General features: G+C 37.1%; 1 protein-coding gene across 3 annotated transcripts in view; it reads right to left on the reverse strand.

Annotated features, from left to right (window-relative positions):
• The window catches only part of RASA2 (RAS p21 protein activator 2), a 123,138-nt gene that overhangs the window by 19,826 nt on the left and 84,001 nt on the right, over positions 1 to 19,311 (reverse strand). For all 3 annotated transcript variants that reach the window (XM_080676320.1, XM_080676319.1, XM_080676318.1), the window contains exons 10-18: positions 15,968 to 16,124; positions 14,070 to 14,218; positions 13,117 to 13,231; positions 12,609 to 12,683; positions 11,794 to 11,917; positions 9,213 to 9,319; positions 6,494 to 6,577; positions 5,982 to 6,059; positions 48 to 121 (exon numbers count right to left, since the gene is read on the reverse strand). In XM_080676320.1, the coding sequence (XP_080532446.1) occupies positions 48 to 121; positions 5,982 to 6,059; positions 6,494 to 6,577; positions 9,213 to 9,319; positions 11,794 to 11,917; positions 12,609 to 12,683; positions 13,117 to 13,231; positions 14,070 to 14,218; positions 15,968 to 16,124 (963 nt within the window). The remainder of the gene's footprint in view (positions 1 to 47; positions 122 to 5,981; positions 6,060 to 6,493; positions 6,578 to 9,212; positions 9,320 to 11,793; positions 11,918 to 12,608; positions 12,684 to 13,116; positions 13,232 to 14,069; positions 14,219 to 15,967; positions 16,125 to 19,311) is intronic.

Raw genomic sequence — 19,311 nt, forward strand, 5'->3', positions numbered from 1 at the left:
ACGTCTATACTAAAATGTGACTTTAATGTCTAATTTAATTGAATTACCCTTCTTTCAGGTGCACAGGCTCACTCGTACCACTGGACTCTTTAGTTTCAGTAGATGAAATTTCATCCAAGAACTAAATGGGCAAATAGGCAAATATTACACTTTGTGATATGATACATCATAAATTCAGCTTATTTTAAATGTCACTCATAATACTGTAAAGTTCTTCAATATTAAGAAATACACATAATTGTAATTTATAAAGCAAAACACAATTAATTGTAGAGTAATTAATAAATGGTAGATATTCTAAAAAGGTTATTCTTTAAGTTATTTAAAAACCAGAATAAGCCCTAGCTAGTTTGGCTCAGTGGATAGAGCGCTGGCCTGTGGACTGAAGGGTCCCAGGTTCACCTCTGGTCAAGGGCTGTACCTCAGTGGCAGGCTCCTCCCCAGCCTGGGCCCTGGTCAGGGCATGTGCAGGAGGCAACCAATCGATGTGTCTCTCTCACATCGATGTTTCTGTCTTTCCCTCTCTCTTCTACTCTCCCTAAAAATCAATGGAAAAATATCCTCACGTGAGAATTAAAAAAAATAAAAAATAAAATAAAAACTGGAATTTATTTCCCTGTAGAAAGAATTCAATCTATAATCTCTTAACTGTAATTTTGATATCTCTAAAGCTCTGAATACAGAGAGTTTTTTTGTTTTACTTCTGATTTACAAACTCATTTGGGGGTATAACAACCTGAACTGGGGTAAGGCTACTTATAATCTGTATTTATTTATTTAGTGTGAATATTCATACTTTGTGCTATATAAATATTGATGTGTTTGATATCAATAGTGCAACCCCAGACCCCACTGGGGGTGGGGGTACTATATAAAATATAGCATATCCCATACACAAAAATAAACTCAAAATGGATAAGGACTTAAATATAAGACAGGAAACCATAAAAATATGAGAGGAATCCACAGGCAGTAAAATCTCAGACATATGCCAAAGCAATATCTTCACCGATACAGCGCCTTGGGCAATGGAAACTAAAAAGAAAATAAACAAATGGGACTACACCAAAATAAAAAGCTTCTGTACAGCAAAAGAAACCTTCAACAAAACAACAAGAAAGCCCACTGCATGGGAGAACATATTTGCCAATGTTATCACCGATAAGGGTTTAATCTCCAACATTTATAGGGAACTCAAACAACTTAACAAAAGAAAGATAAACAACCCAATAAAAAAATGGGCAATGGACCTACCAGTAAATAGATAGTTTGAAAGAGGACATAAGGAAAGATAAGAGACATATGAAAACATGCTCAAAGTCACTAATCATCTGAGACATGCAAATAAAAACAACAATGCGGTACCATCTCACACCTGTCAGAATGGCTATCATCAACAAATCAATAAACAAGTGCCGGCAAGGATGCGGAGAAAAAGGAACCCTCGTGCACTGCTGGTGGGAATGCAGACTGGTGCAGCCACTGTGGAGAACAGTATGGAGTTCCCTCAAAAAACTAAAAATGGAACTCCCATTTGACCCAGTGATTCTACTTCTAGGAATATATCCCAAGAAACTAGAAACACGAATCAGAAAGGATATATGCACCCCTATGTTCATAGCAGCACAATTCACCATAGCTAAGATTTGGAAACAGCCTAAGTGCCTATCAGCAGATGAGTGGATTAAAAAACTGTGGTACAGCCCTAACCGGTTTGGCTCAGTGGATAAAGCGTCGGCCTGCAGACTGAAGGGTCCCAGGTTCGATTCTGGTCAAGGGCATGTACTTTGGTTGCAGGCACATCCCCAGTAGGAGGTGTGCAGGAGGCAGCTGATCAATGTTTCTCTCTCATCGATGTTTCTAACTCTCTATCCCTCTCTCTTCCTATCTGTAAAAAATCAATAAAATATATTAAAAAAAAAATAAAAAACTGTGGTACATCTACACAATGGAATACTACGCTGCTATAAAAAAGAAGGAATTCTTACCATTTGCAGCAGCATGGATGGAAGTGGAGAGCATTATGCTAAGTGAAATAAGCCAGTCAGAGAAAGATAAATACCACATGATCTCACTCATTTGTGGGATATAATGAACAACATAAACTGATGAACAAAAACAGATCCAGAGACAGAGAAGCATTGATCAGACTGTCAAACCTCAGAGGGAAAGTAGGGGAGATTGGGGGTAAGGGGGAGAGATCAACCAAAGGACTTGTATGCATGCATATAAGCCTAACCAATGGACACAGACACCGGGGGTGTGTGTGTGTGTGAGGGCATGAATGGGGATGTGGGGGGGGCAATGAGGGATAAGTATACATATGTAATACCTTAATTAATAAAGAAAAAATGAAATAAAATACAGCATATAACTTTTAAAACTATGAAAACTGAATTCTGAAATACTTCTGGTCCCAATGATTTTAGATATAGGTTTGTAAACCTATATTATAGGTAAGGGATCTTCAAACTATGGTTCTTCGGGCCAGATTTAACCTACAGCCTGTATTTGTAAGGCCTGTGAGTTAAGAAATTTTTAAAATATTTTTAGAGAGTTGTAAAAACAAAGACAAAAATGAAGAATATGTGGCAGAGCCCTTTTGTGTCCAGCAAAGCCTAAAATACTCCTCTCTAGCCCTTTTCAGAGAAGAGTTTGCTGACTTCTACTATATACTAGAGGTCCGGTGCATGAAAATTCATGCACTGGAGGGGGAGTCCCTCAGCCCGGCCTGCCCCCTCTCACAGTCTGGGAGCCCTCAGGGGCGGGAGGTGAACCAGCAATCAGGGGAAGGTGATGCCCCCATCACACCTCTGCTGCTGTCACTGCTGGCAGCGCAAGCCTCGGCCGGCCCTGGTTACCTGAGCCTCGGGCGGCCCTGGGCAGCTGGGCAACCAACAGCTGAGGCTTGCCTGCTCCTCAGGCCAGCCCTTGTCAGCTGGGGGGCTGAGGGGACTGGGGGACTCTGGAGGCAGGCGCCTGGCTGCCCTGGTGGGGCTGAGGGGACTGGGTGCCGCCATCTTTGAGGGCGTGGTAGTCAATTAGCATATTCCCTCCTTATTGGCTGTGGGCGCCACCATCTTTGTGATGGCGTGAGGGTCAATTAGCATATTCCCTCGTTATTAGATAGGATAATTGACTTTAGCCCTGACAGTACTTCACAGGAATGACTGAAGTACAACTGAGTTCTCTGGAATAAGCTGAATCTAATCATAATTGATAAACTCCCTGTGAAAAATGTGGGAATGTGGTGGCTCAGGAAAATTTAAAGTACCCATCTCTAGCAATGGCAAGCCACCCAGTGAAGAGCATTTAGCTTTGTAAATATGCTCTCGCCTTGTCAAGAGTTTCTTGGCATGTGGCTTTCATGGGAAAGGCAAATTAGTAGTTCAAGAAATAATTCTTGTTTTTAGAGAGGAATCCTATTGTGTCCCATAAATGAACTATATGTTTAGTCCTTGCCTTTTAACTTTTTAAAAAAAGATTTTTTATTAATTTTTAGAGAGACTGAAAGGGAGAGAAGGATGGAGGGAAGGAGGGAGGGAGGGAGGGGAGGGGAGGGGAGGGGAGGGGGGGGGAGAGAGAGAGAGAGAGAGAGAGAGAGAGAGAGAGAGAGAGAGAGAGAAACAGCGATTGGTTGCCTCCCACATGGTGCTCCACCTGAGCTGGGGATTGAACCTGCAAGCCAGGTACATGTCCTTGGCTGGGAATCGTACCTGAGACCCTTAGGGGCCAATGTTCTAACCACTGAACTACACCAACCAGGGCAGTCCTTACTTTTTCCTTTGTACTTTTCTATGTTGTCCCATTTAGAACTTAAAAAAAAATAAACCAAAACAAAGTACATTCCAATAAGGATGATATTGAGGCACCAGTGCCTAATGTAAAGTAGAATTTGTGGGAACAGCCATTTTCTCCTAAAACTGGCTGTGAATTACCCACCAGAACTCACATTCTTCAGTGGAATGTTTATTTCTAGTTTGCTGGAAGGAAATCTTGGCAAGTGAAAGAATGAGGTCAGAGTTTCTCCTGCATTACAAGTGTCCTATCACATCTTTAGTTCTCACCGTAGACCACCCGCTAATGGAGTGTAACAGACTTATCTGAAGGTTTCATTTCTTAATTTTGCCTGAAGGCACTGACTTATTTGACAAATATTTATGATAATTACATTTACTTGTTATATACATAAGGAACTATGGGGTAAATACAGTTAGACAAAGTGAAAGGAAACAATAATTAAGATGGACTATAGGTTCCAGTGTGCTCAGGGCTATCCTTGTCTATAATTGTGGTCCCAACATAGTCAAATAGGATTCCTTTTTACTCTTGAAAGTATCCAGGTTTGGACATGAAATTATATGGTCATTTGTTTATAGACCTATCCAGGTTCACTTCCTAAACTCTGTGGGCCTAGCATAGGATTCAGAGTTATAACCTATTCTTTTCTGGAGCAGTGGCCAAGGTCACTAGTGAGAATAATACAAGTGAGAAATTTGGGTTTATAAACTTTTGCACCTTATAGCACTGCACATATCCAGACTTAGCTAGTGAATAATAAAGAAAACTCCTATATCAGGGCAAAATGGCCTATGCTAGCTTAGGAACCTAGAACCAAATCTGTGGCAGGAGATAGGCTATGGTGATAGCCCATGAGAATGTGAGTGGGTGACTCAGGGCAGACGGGGAACAGACTAGACACCTGGCACCCTTACATACTTTCTCCACTGACCTTATAAACTCAACACATTCTGATTATACCAGGGAAAATAAAATCAGATGCTGCTATGGCCTAGGTCATAAAAAAAAAAAAGGAAAAACAACTGTAAAACAAACAAACAAAAAAACGCAGATCATAATCTTGCCAACCAAAGTCTGCCTACACTGTCCCACAAATGTTTAAACCATGTCCCATAAATAAAAGGGCAGCTTTTCTCTGCCTATTCTTTTGAAATACTTTCTCCTCAAAAGCCTTCAATGGTTGCTTAAAATAATTTTGGTTGAGCTCGCACTATTCTAGATGAAAAGATTCCAACAGGCTTTAATTTTTTAAATTATCATTTTCATTTACTGAGTCCCTGTATGAATTTTAAAAGTACAAAAAAAGTACCAACAAACTTCTATAAAATATACTCTTGGCAATCAGCTGTGAATTATGTTGCAGAAACTGAATGAAATCTTTAAAATTTGGCTTTGCTAATTTGAATTCACTAAGTTAGAACTGTGAGAAATAAGATATAGTACTTCCTTCAAGGCAAGTTTAGATATATACTTCAAAGCAACTTTTCTTAACCACTTTTTAGGATATTATAGTAATGCTACATTTTGTTTAGAATGATTCAAAACTAAATACTTGAGAAACTGTAGATCCTTTCAAAACATTTTCCGTTTCTAAGTATAACTATTTTTGTATATTGCTATCATAAGCCTATATTGTTTATAAAATGTCGAGTAATTCATAAATTTTTTACTACTATATATCAGACACATACTAAGTCTTTACCCCTAGACCAGAGGTTCTCAATCAGAGGCAATTTTTGTCCTTCAGGGGTCATTTGGCTGTTTAAAGACATTTTTGGTTGTCAAATTAGAGGCATGTTACTGGTGTCTAATTGGGCCACGGGTGCTGCTAAACATCCTAAAATGTACAAGATAGCCCTTCACAATCTAGAATTACCTGTACTAAATTGCCAATAGTGCTACTGTTGAAAAGCCCTAACTCTGGACACTTATAATTTGTGTTATTAAGACACTGGCAATAGTAGCTATTGCCAAAACTCATTTAGGTGTTTTCATAGCTAAAAAACCCATAGTTTTGAATGGGAGGAGAAAGGGGGGCAAAGACAGCCTTGTTATAGTTGATGGATAGTTTTACATTATTTTTTTAAACTAAAGATTAACTCTTAGGAATATTATGAAATGTTATTTCCCAATGCTCTATGATAAGAAATGTTAATATTTCCAGAGTAAAACAATCATACCTTTTTAACTGCTAGGATGTATCCTTCTTCTTGAAACATTTTGAAAAATTCACACATGAATGTCTCCTTGAAACTTGACTAAAGAAAAAAACCCACAGGATTTATATATATTAAGTAGAGAACTAAGAATACAGTGGACTATATTTTTAATAAAGCTGAGGATTAAGCCCTAAAAGCAGTCAATCATATATCTTAAGAGAGTTATAGGGCTTGGAGCTGAAGATTGCCTCAATAGCTGTTAGATGATTATGGTGCAGATGAATAAACAGGAGGCACTAGCATCTATTTACCAGACCCGCTCCCCTTCGTAGAGATATTAGTTAAAATGAATCTGTCTTTAACAGGTGACTAAGACACAGAATCTACCCAAAAGCTATTGCATCTGTGCATACTATGCATTTTTGGTTTTGCTCTGCTTTTAATTTAGAAGGGAATGAGTTGAGAGAGAAGGAATCAGAGGGTAGAACTACATTTAGAAGTGTGAATACAAAGCAAGAGATGGAAAGACTCACCTTGCTTTTGGACAAACTCCCCCAGCTTCCCAAAGTCTGAATGGTTTTTGAGATGAGAGTTAATGTTCTAATTGTCGGTGCATCCTAGAGAATGTAAAAAAGATACAAAACTCCCGTTAAGTTTAAAAAAAAAAAACCCACCAGAATTTGTATAAAAAGTAGAACAGAGTGAATGGGCTACATTGCTCTACAAACAATGACTCAAAAATGTTCATTCAAAGCAATGTAGTTAGAATCTAGCTAAGGATGGGCACAATTCATTGGACTAAGGAATAAAGAGACTAAAGAAGCCACATGTAATAGACAATTCCTCCAAAAGTAATTATATTTATGATGTGTCAGTTTTGAAAGCTATAATTTAATCAATATTATATATATGTTATTTTGTATAGTATGGCAGCTTGAATTACCTAACAAATTGTATTCACTTTTGAAATGTCAATAGCATCTACTTTTTTCTACCTTATAACTTAAAATGGTAGTTCCCAATCCACTTCTAAACATATTCAATAATTTATATGGTTTATGCAATCAAGACTTTCCACCTGGAAGCAAAGACCTAAATTCAAATTAGGCAATGAGAAGTCACCTACTTCATATCGGATCTAAGCAGAGGGTAACTATTTGGGTTTATTATCCAAGGTGGAAAGAGTGGCCTATTGTGTCAATGTTAATATAACCCATGCTTTAAAATTAGTGTTTTTTTAGAAATTATTCATTCATGTGTAACACATGAATACAACACACATGTGTACATGCCTGAGTGCCCGTGTTTTAGAAGCAGTCCTAGCTCACTTTTGATACATTTCTTAGTAAAACTACACTCACCTATTTATTCTTTAATCTTCTGCAATCTGATTTTCTTCTTCTCTTTTACTATACTAAAACTGGCTTCTCAAAATTCACAGAACTTCTAAATGTAAAATCCAATGAACTTTCATTAGTTTTCCTCCCCAACTACTCTATATATTTCAGTACTGGTCTTGACAAGGTCATCACCCCAGGTTCCTGGGGTCATCACTTGCTCTCTATATGTATAGTATGAATTGTCTATACTGCTTACCTGGTGCTAATAAGGTGTTAGTTTTAGATTTATATATGTAGCTTTAGATTACATACCTTATGTATTTGCCCCATTTCCCCAATTAGAATGAAAGCTTCTTAAAAAGAAGGGATAAGGTTATACTTAAAAGTAAACAATATATGCCAGTATGAAGCAGACCTTCTGGCATATGAAAAGTGATCTAAAATAACAAGAATTTATGCTTAGAAGGACTTTATTGCAACATCTGTTACAGGAATATGCAAACTAAAGTCTGAATATAAGGCAGGGTCATAAGCTCAGAGGTAGGAGTTCCATTTATGTCCAGAGCACTGTTGCAAAGCTTTTGCTTCCTGAGTTCAGTACAGCTTCAGTGACAGAGTCATAGACAGAATAGCATGTGAACAAAAGGACATTGGCCCTCTCACTGCTGCAGCTACTCACAGACCGTTTGTTCTTTGACAAGAACGGAATGTTGCTGCCAAGGCAGCATGGTCCATTCAGTTCTCAAAGTTAAATGAGTAGCCAATGTCAAGAGGAGGAGCTGCCCTCAGAGCCCAGTTTAACCCCCAAAACCACGGGTCCCCTATACACCGCATCAGTCAGTGAGTTTCTTAAGGGCAGGGAGGTCTTTCTCATCATGGCCTGATGGCCAGTGCTGAGCAGTGTTTGATACAGTATAGGTGCTCCAACATCTGACTGCCTAAGAGGGGTAAGCTCACACACTGGGAAGACTGACTGAGTCAGAATTTGGTTTAATTCCATTCAAACTGAGTGAGATCAAATAATAATTTATTAATTGTTCGACCTTGGAGATGTTACTAAATTGTGATTTGCTTATCTGCAAATGGGGATGATAATAGAATTTACCTCACAGGGTTATTGGGAGGACTAAGTTAAACATATAAAGTACCCAGAACAAAGCCTAGTACAAAATAAGAACTAAATAAAATTTGGCTATTATTATTTGTTATACATATCAACAACAAAAGCAATCAGATAAGATTATAAAATATTTGGGACATAAAAGGTTAAAGAATTAGCAGAAATACACTGTATGAGAATGAAACACAAACAGGAAAAATAAGGAGTTTTAAAGCGTTAAGAGATGTACATCTATGTGGTGCAGACTCCTATTTAAGTAATTAAATAGGACTTCCCAACAAAAAGATTATATGCTTTAAAAAAGTTTTAAATTACATAGTTACAATAGCATCTCAGGTGAATAAAAAGCAAAAATATGGAGATATGAAAAAAATTATGTTCCAATAAAAGTTTCTAAACCTTTTAGAAATGAGCCTCTTTAAATTTCTGTAAGATTTAAAAATATCTGCAAGGTTAAACTAAACATATAACTAATTTAAAAAACTACCCTTGTATTATGGAAATTTACAAACATACACAATAGCAGATGGAAAATGTAATGAATCTTCTTTGTATCCATCACCAAGCTTCAGTAATTATCAATATTTTATTACTCTGTGTAATATGTTTTAACAGCAATAACAAAAATAGAATTTTCAGCCTTCTCTACAAGATTAAAATGGCCAAGAAAAATGCCCAGTGAATTTAAGTATAAGAAAACATAGCTAAGTGAAAGTGGCCTATTTTACCTTTTCTTCATTTTAATAAAAATAAATAAAAATGGAATAAAGCTTTGAGAAGAACAACACTTACTGGATGGTGAGGTCGCAAATGAAAAGTATGAGGTGATACTACGGCTACAGCAAAGAAACGAAGAAATACAAAGCTGCTCACTGCAGAATATTGAACATGAGGGTCATCTGCAGGAAAAAAATGGTGAAATGTCATGCACAAAAACACTGAATTAAAAAACAAAGATGACAAAGTAAAAAATATTGAGAAAACATGTAAACTAAATAGGAAATCAATATAATTTGCCTAGTCAGGACTGAATTGATGAAATGATAGTGATGATTATGACTAAATTAAAGGAAAAATCCTATGACTAAAAAAAGAAATCTAAAAGCACTAATAAAATGAAAGGCAAAGCTGCTAGGTTTTCAGAAATATTTTAATTTGGAAACACTTCTTTCCTCAATCTGCAAGAAGAGACTCCTGAAATTACAACAAAAATAAAAGTAGTATCTAGCACTACCTAGTGGCAATACTGAATCCCTGAAGACTTGGATAGGAGATTTTCAGTTTTAGGTTATTGTTTTAATTTTCCCCTCAAAAATCTAGATAATATCAAAGACTATGCCATTAAAACAATTAAGCTAAAATCTTTACTTTTAAAAAACTATCCATATTCCATACAAAACCGCAAATGAAATGGAGACAACTTGGGTTTGATCATTAACCTACAGTTTTCGTTTCAGACTGGACTCTATACTTAACCCAACAATCAGATGGGAAAGAAGCAGGTGGGGAGAGCAAGAATGTCTGGATTTGGTTTGAGTTTTAATTCTTCTAAGTCACTCAAAAGGCAGTCACGGACAAGTCATTTATTTGTAATTCTTCAATACTACCTGCTCCCCACTCATTGCTTCTCCCCTTCCCAACCCATCTTCTTCCCAGAGTGATGAGGACAAATGAGAAACTAAAAGTACTTGGTAATAAAAATATCACTACTGTAATCAACTGAGGATATGAAGACATTAATATTTAAGCCAACAACAAATCAGTCAAGGAGATACTTTTGCTCTTATGAAAAATAAAAAATGTGTTTTAGATTATTTACATAAATAAGAATTAAACAGATAAAGCATGTTTTAGGCTAAGATCACTGGGTAGAGTACTGTGACTAGTGCACACTTTGGAATAGACTAGACCCAGGTTTGAGAACCTGCTTGCCCACTGGCCATGTCATGGATCTTGTGCAATTTACTTAAACTTCTCTAAACCTGTTTCATTGTCCACCTAAGGGGACCAATACCTGCCTCATGTGGTACTGTGTAAATGAGAGTAGGAGATAATATAGGCTAGCATGTGTCTGTTCAGTCATTAAGCATTCAATGTGGTTACCATGATCTAACTCACCAAAATGTAATTTCAGTCAGTATTTCATCTTTCCATATGTTAATGTCTCTGCTCCTCTTATTTTTGTTTCCAAGTACTTAGGAGAGGTTAAGTGTTTACATCTTCACTATAATTAGTAAAGTCATCTAGGTCTTAATTTATCTACATGCTAGTTGGACAATTCAGCCCCACCACTTTAGCACTGGGTAAATTTAGTGGAAGGTCAGGTAATTGCACACACATGTGTACACATTCATACACTTAAAAGAACACGATAGGCCCTAGCTGGTATGGCTCAGTTGGTTGGCGCGTCGTCCGGTACACCAAAAGGTTTCAGGTTCAATCCCCAGTCAGGGCACACACAGGAGGCAACTGATCAATGTTACACTCTTAAATTGATGTCTCTCTCTGTCTCCCTCTCCCTCTCCCTCTCCCTCTCCCTTCCTCTTTCTAAAATCAATAAAAATAACATCTCTTCAGATGGTTATAGAAATAAACTTAAGGTTTCACACAGCTGGGTAAGACTGATAATTTAAGTAGCTGCCTTATCTCCTCCCCCTTTGCCCTATTCCAGGTAGATGGGGAAAGACAGTTATAGCAAGTTTACTTACTTATTAGATATGCATATAATTAGAATACTTCCAAGTATTGACAACCAGAGATAGCAACTCTTAATTTTATAAAATGTTTCTACTAAGCAAAGCCTTGACACTGCTGCTGTGCAAAATTAAAATGCCAGTTACTGACATATGTACCTCAAAATTCTATGTATATTACAACAGAGATGTTTTTAATGTCTAAAACCATTTCTATAAAAATCTATCTCCCCCAAAACCTATAATTCTCAAACTGTCAGATCTAGTCAGTTATATGGAACTAAAAATTCTCACTATCTGAATGTATGCAAGTAGAAAAGGGAGTTGGTACAAATAACAATGGTGTTTTTGTTTTTTATACTTAACAATCTTATAAGCACCTGGTATAAAGGTTTATTTATATAATGTTATAGTTCTAAATTTTGCCTTTCTTAAAAAGAATGCTGATTTCGATTTTTATAAAGTTGTCATTATATTAAAATAAAACATAATATATGTTGTGAGATTATAAGAAAATTAAATCAGATGTTTCATTAAAAAACAAGAACTATTTTGAAAAACTAAATAAGACTGTACCTATAAACCATAAACCATTTCACATAAACCAAACACACAATAAATCTACAAAAAATCAAACACTGAAAAAGAAAGGACATGTTTTAGTAATACTAGGCACTTACTAGGAAATCTTTGAGCAGCCATTTGCCGTAGAGAGTAAAAGATATCACACATTACAGTGGGGCAGCTCATACTTGATTTTATAATTGTACTGAATAACTTGTCTACATAGTATCGCAGATTTTCCTGTAGGATTTAAAAAGGTAAACATTAAGATTTCGACTTTTACACATCTTCAACAGCCTTCATGGAAAAAAATGCAATGAAAACAAGCTCAATTAGGCAGTCATTATCTAGTATTCTAGAGCTCTGCTTCCCTTCTCTAAACTCATTCAGTTAAAGGACAATTTACATCTTGACCCCATTTAATATATTAGATTTGGACTAGGTAGACATAAGTGATGTATGGACTAAACTGCACAAGAAGCAACAGAAAGTATAACGATCCCAGGGGAAATTAGGAAAACTCAGATATGCAGGCACATAGACATTGTGGCACTGTTATCTGCTGCAATGAAAACTTGTGACTCTTCCCAGAGGCAACTTTAAGTGCTGGCTGACCAAGACATCGTGCTACTTAGTTTGATCAGTTTGAACCTAAAGGACCAACCAGAATGAGGCTGCAACTAGATGTAGCCTTATTCCACTACTATTACTAGAGCCAAAAAGAGACAATCAAGAACAAAAATAAAGTGAAACTTGATGAAGAGATAACATTCTAAAAACTAGACATAGGAAATGCTGCTAATGGCATAGGCATTATGTAAAGAATAAAAAGCCCTATTCCCTCCACATAATATTACTACAACATTAAGTGGGAGATAGGTATACTTTTAAATCCAATTTTAACGAAATTATAAAGATAACAAGGGCTTACCTTATTATTTTCTACATTATCTCCCTCTTTCAATCTAATAGGATCAATTTCACAAGATTTTGAGGATTCGCATATCTGAAGAATAGATTAATTTTTCATTTAATGCTTTTTAAAATATTTGGCAAAATGAAAATATTTTTCTGATAATACAAATTAACTGTAAAAATTAAAACCATAAACAAAGTTTAAAACCCCCATCCAGAGATAATATGTACAATATTCCTGAAGAATTATATAGAAAAAAATTTTCATATATTTGAAAACTCTAGCTAAACAGAAATCCAATAACAAAAAAACTAATTATGTAGATTATACTGTAATGTGTCCTTTGAGTAAAATTCCACTGATGAAACAGTAGATAACTTATTTTACTTCTAAAGTGCTCAGCCTTATTCTTTCAGTAATACATGAATGGGTATATCATTCCCATCAATAGATCACTAAATGAAACAGATGCTATAAGGCCATGCAAACTGTTGTTCTCCGAGTATGTATATTCATTCCGTACCTCATCTAGAATAGGTTTTAACGTTACTTTCAGGTAGTGCCCTCCCACTATTTTCATCATCTCATCTAGACATCGAGTAGCCAAGGAATTTCCTCTAAAAATTGTGTTTGCATCTCTGAAATACAAGTAGAAATAAGGTGAAAACAAGTATACTAAACAATGGCTGTCAAATCAATAATATGAGATATCTGACTTGGTCATATACACAATCTGTATATATGTAAATTAGTAATTTTTACCATCCATTTAAAAGCTTGCTGCCATTAGGATTTTTAAACCTATAAAAACTATTTAATGAAAATATAAGAAAATAATTTAAAAAAAAGCATCGGACGGAGTAGCTCAGTTGGTTAAGTGTTGTTCTGTGCACTGAAAGGTTGCTGGTTTGATCCCCAGTCCAGGTGGGGTACGGAGGTTAACAGGTCAATGTTTCTCACATTGATAGTTCTCTCTCTCTCTCCCCCCAACCCCCCCCCCCCCCTCTCTCCCTTTTTAAGGATATCCTCAGATGAGAATTAAAAAAAAAAAAAAGCAAACGTATTTTTGTGTATAACCACAGTGTAAGACTGTGACGGGAACAGGAAGCCACCAGATTTTTTTTTTTTTATAATGTCACACCTGTGCACATAAGGGTACTACATAATGGACAAGGAAAAAGAAACTTCTGACCTGGTATATTGTAGCATGTGAATCATTATAATAAGAAGCAAAAACTAGAAACAGGAAATTTTGACACTGAGTTAAAAAAACACACACACCTGTTATTAATTGTTAATTTTACTGTTGGTGGATACTGTTTGCTAATTTAAAGAACTCCCTTTTATTACATGCTAAGCAGTTCTTTATACTATGATACAGTAAAGCTGGTCAATACAAAAGAAGATTATAGAAGCAGTTTGAAAACTAAGGTTTAAATTCAATAACACATGATTAACATTTAATATAACTCTTACTGTGTATCCTTCAAGTCTAATTCAGCCACTGCAGTAGCAAAAGGAACAAGTTTATTATGGTGCAGCAACAGTCGTACAAGGGGCAAAACAGCATCATTTTTATCTCGACATATTTCACCCAAAATGTAAGCAGCTGAGGCAGATATTGGCTGGAATATAGAAAGGTAGAAAACAGCACAAAATCAAGAAAATGTAACTAAATGTTCAATCACTAGTCAGTAAAAATAATTCAAATATGTTCATCCTATCTAATAAGGAGGTAATATGCAAAATGACCATCACTCCAACACACAAGATGGCCACCCCCATGTGGACACAAGATGGCCACCACAAGATGGCCTGCAGGGGAGGGCAGTTGGGGGGGACCCAGGCCTGCAGGGGAGGGCAGTTGGGGGGGGGCAGGTCTGCAGGGGAGGGCAGTTGGGGGGGGACCAGGCCTGCAGGGGAAGGCAGTTGGGGGCAACCAGGCCTGCAGGGGAGGGCAGTTGGGGAGACCGGGCCAGCAGGGGAGGGCAGTTGGGGGCGACCAGGCCTGCAGGTGAGGGCAGTTAGGGGCGACCAGGCCTGCAGGGGAGAGCAGTTGGGGGGGACCGGCCTGCAGGGGAGGACAGTTAAGGGCAACCAGGCTGGCAGGGGAGGGCAGTTAAGGGCAATCAGGCTGGCAGGGGAGCAGTTAGGCATCAATCAGGCTGGCAGGGAAGTGGTTAGGGGGTGATCAGGCTGGCAGGCAGAAGCAGTTAGGGGCAATCAGGCAGGCAGGCAGGCAAGCGGTTGGGAGCCAGCAGTCCTGGATTGTGAGAGGGATGTCTGACTGCCTGTTTAGGCCCAATCCCACCAGGATCCCTCCAGGGGTCCCAGATTGGAGGGGTCGGACATCCCTCAAGGGGTCCCAGATTGGAGAGGGTGCAGGCTGGGCTGACACACACACACACACACACACACACACACACACACACACACACCCCTGTGCACGAATTTCGTGCACCGGGCCTCTAGTCTATATATATAAAAGCCTAAGCAACCGTTACGACGGAATGACTGGTTGCTATGATGCGCCCTGACCACCAGGGGGCAGATGCTTAACGCAGGAGCTGTCCCCTGGTCAGCACCTCCTACAGCGGGAGTGCCGCTCGGCCAGAAGCCGGGCTCATGGCTGGCGAGCGCAATGGTGGTGGCGGGAGCCTCACCCTCCTCCGCAGCAGCATTAAGGAGTGGTGAACCAAGTGGTAAGGAGTGAGCAGGCGGGCGGTAAGGAACGAGCAGGCAGGCATTAAGGAGTGAGCAGGCAGGCATTAAGGAGTGAGCAGGCAGGTGGTTAGGAGCAAGCAGGCGGACAGTAAGAAGTGAGCAGGCAGGCGGTTAGGAGTGAGCAGATGGGCGGTTAGGAGCAAGAAGGCGGGTGGTTAGGAGTGAGGGGGTCCCGGATTGTGAGAAGGATGTCTGACTGCAGGGATTGGGCCTAAACTGGCAATCGAACATCCCCCGAGGGGTCCCGGATTGCCAGAGGGCGCAGGCCAGGCTGAAGAGCCCTTCCCCCTCCCCGTGCAGCAATTTCGTGCACCGGGCCTCTAGTTAACTATAAGAGATAAATTTAGAACACGTATAGGAATCACAGTACTGTCGTTCAGATGAACTAAATATACATATGTGTATACAGGGATGGGCAAAAGTAGGTTGAGAGTAATTAATAAAGTGGGTTTACAATAATTAATAAATTAATAATACAAGAATAAACTCTGTTTCTTGTACTCACACCTGTAAACCACTTTTCCCCACCCCTGTATATGTATTTTTTATTGTCTTAATAAAACTTGACACTCTGAAATCTTTTCCTCCTCATTTACATAACTATTTTAGCTTTTTAATATTAAATCATATACTTCAACTTTTTAAAGTACCTGAACATCTGGTGATTTTAGCAGCAAAGTTTTCAAAGGACCATAGTACTCTGAAGGAAGCACATAATCTTCTGTATAACATATATTTAATCGAAGAGACCCCAGGTCATCAGTTTTAGATGACTTGTTTCCATTGTCTCTTGGTTGTAGCAAGTACCTAAAATAAAAATACAGTCAATTCCATGTGATGGTAATGAGCTGAGCATCCAAGTTGGTGAGGTACATAAACAGCTAAGCTATAAAAAACTAAACCAAAAGTCATCTTAATATTTAAGGTGAGGACAATTCATAAGTAGCAGACTATTAATTTTCAGAGGCTTAATATTGGCTAAATATTGAACTAGAAAGCTATCAATAGATTTTTATACAAAAACAAAAAATATAGATAATACAAAAATTAAGATCTCAAAGGGTTGAATTAGAGTTTGATAAGCTTGTGGGTTTAGAAAAAAAATTTTTAATTCAATTACTATCAAAATTATTTTTTTTACCAACTAAATTTAAGAAATATGCATTTAGTTGAAATAGACAAACTACACAAAAAGGCATAAGTGATCTTGTTGTAAATTCTTTTTTCAAAATTTATCTTTATTGTTGAAAGTATTGCAGATGTCCCTTTGTTAGTTTATTTTCCTATTGACCCTCTTCACCCTGCTCCTGCCCCTGTCCCTCACAGGCTTGTTGTAAATTCTTTATGCAAAAATTTGAACTTATTTTTTAAAGAAAATTAGTGATTAAAAGTTTATAAATAGATTTTTATATTATTAGAATAACTGTGTAACTACTGAAAATGTTTATTTGTAAAAATCAGATTTACATTTTTTTTTGTTAAAAGGCAAAAAAAAAAAAAAAAGTAAAAAGAGAGACAGCTTAAGTATCCATGGAAAGAAAAATGTTTAGAAATTAAGGTGCTTATAGGACCAAAACCTGAAATCTAATAGGTACTTGCAAAATATTTCATTGTCCTACCTATTCCTTGAAAAAAAAAAAAATCATTTTTTTCAATGAGTAGAGAGCACTTCAATTTTCTTTTAAATAATATTTTATAGGCAAAGACCACTCAAATCTTTGCTGATAGCTTAAAACAAAGTATTTTTTAGTTCTAAACATATTCAAAAATATGTATGCCAAAGTACAAATTTATTATAGTACACTAGAGGCCTGGTGCACAAATTTGTGCACAGGTGAGGGACCATCGGCCTGGCCAGCGATCAAGGTCTATGGGGGGCCGGCCGGCCAGGGGGTGGGGCTGCGGGAGGTTGGCTGTGGGAGTGCACTGACCACCAGGGGGCAGCTCCTGCGCTGAGGGTCTGCCCCCTGGTGGTCAGTGTGCATCATAGCGACTGGTCGACTGGTCATTTCCATTGTTAGGTTGTTCGGTTGTTAACAGTCACTTAGGCTTTTATATATATAGGTTAGTTAAGAGCACAAACTTTGGGGTCAGAGAGTTTGGTTCAAATCCCAAATTGTGTGACCTAGAGCAAACTGCTCAATCTTTCTGTGCTTTTTTTCTTATCTGTTGTTAAATAAATGGATAATAATAGTGTCTAAATGATTTAATCCTTAGAACAACTCTAAAGAGGTTACATAAGTAAAGCACTTAGAATAATGCCTGATACACAGTAAACACTATGTAAATGTTATTTGTATATATATAACTGTTACCACTTAAATATATAAATAACTATAGATAAATGTAGTTATATTATCTATATAAATGTGATTTATTATTTTAAAACTTTGTTACCAAAGCCTCAATTTAAATTACCTGAAGGATACCTTGTAAATTAAGGAATTTCGTATAAACTAGAGCTAAAGGGAAAAACCTCAAGATTTATTAAACAGAGGCTATCTGGCATGCCTAAGGACTAGGGATAAAAAAAAGAAAGATCTTAAATATATTTTTCCTAGTTTTTGAATAAAGTTTTTCAGTTTAAAAGAATAAGAAACATGAAATAAAGATAAGTTATTACATGAAAATGTCAGTGAGTTGCTCTGCACATACTTTTTTTTTTCATTCACAATTAGAGAGGCATAAAAGTAATCCTTATGCTCTCAGGAGTCAGTAGTTTTGACAGTCCCTTAATAGACTTAAATATCAGCATTTGGAAATTTTAACCATAAGGTCTGTATAATTGAAATTGAGGTAGGCAGGCAAAACTATAATTATTTATTCATAATGCTATATAAGCTAGAAAATAACTGCTCAAAGGCAGCTCTATAATACTTGAATATTATTTCTGATTCCATAAAGATAACCATTATCAATGGATTTTTACTAAAATAGAAGATTAAAAATTAGGTGCTCAAACTGGCAAAGCAGGAAACCAACTCATTTCAAATTAAATATTAATCTACTTTTAAATATGTATAAATACATATTTATTTTCTGGGGGGAAAAAAACCCCAATCATTTGTTTCACTTACTATTTGAATCATACTTTCAAAATTAAAAGTTATAACATGAAAATATATTTATATCTGTTTTCCTTTCTTAATGTACACTTTTACAGTTTTAAATCATTTGGGTGCAAATTGTTGTACCAATCCGTATAACTTTACAATGGTTTTACACACATTAAGTTCTCTGACATTGAGGTAACTGGTGAAATATGATTAAACTAAATTCTTTTTATTTATAACATTCCAAACAAAGGAATACTGGTACCAAAAAAAAAAAAAAAAAAAAAGGATACAGAAATTCTTTATGTACTGATGCAGAATAATGGTAATGACAGCAGCAATAACTATAATGATGAGAACATGAGTTATGCCCATGGTCATAACACTTGTGGCTCACTTTAATGAACTCATTTCACTCTTTAACAACTTTGGGGTGAAGGTATTAATTGTATTACCCCTATTTTATAGCCAAAGAAAGCAAGGCAAACAGGCGAAGTAATTTGTCCAAGGTCACACCGGTAGTTAATGGCAGAGATGGATTTGGACCAAGGCATTTGGTTCCAGAGTCTATATTCTTCTTTTTGTTTTTGTTTTTTAAAGAAACACCTTTTAAAATATATATATTTTTATTGATTTCAGAGAGGGAGGGAGGGGGAGATAGAAACATCAATGATGAGAGAGAATCATTGATCGACTGTCCCCTGCACACCCCTACTAGGGATTGAGCCCACAACCTGGGCATGTGGCCTTGACCAGAATCGAACCCAGGACTCTTCAGTCCACAGGCCAACGTTCTATCCACTGAGCCAAAACGGCTAGGGCCAGAGTCTTAACCACAGTCAGAGAGACAACAAATACTTACTGAGATTCTACTAAATTGATAAGTGAAAAAAGCAAGGTACAGAATATGTCCCTTTGTGTAAAGAAAAGGAGAGAAGAAT

The sequence above is a fragment of the Plecotus auritus genome (assembly GCF_963455305.1).
Source record: "Plecotus auritus genome assembly, chromosome: 6".
NCBI classification, from domain to species: domain Eukaryota; kingdom Metazoa; phylum Chordata; class Mammalia; order Chiroptera; family Vespertilionidae; genus Plecotus; species Plecotus auritus.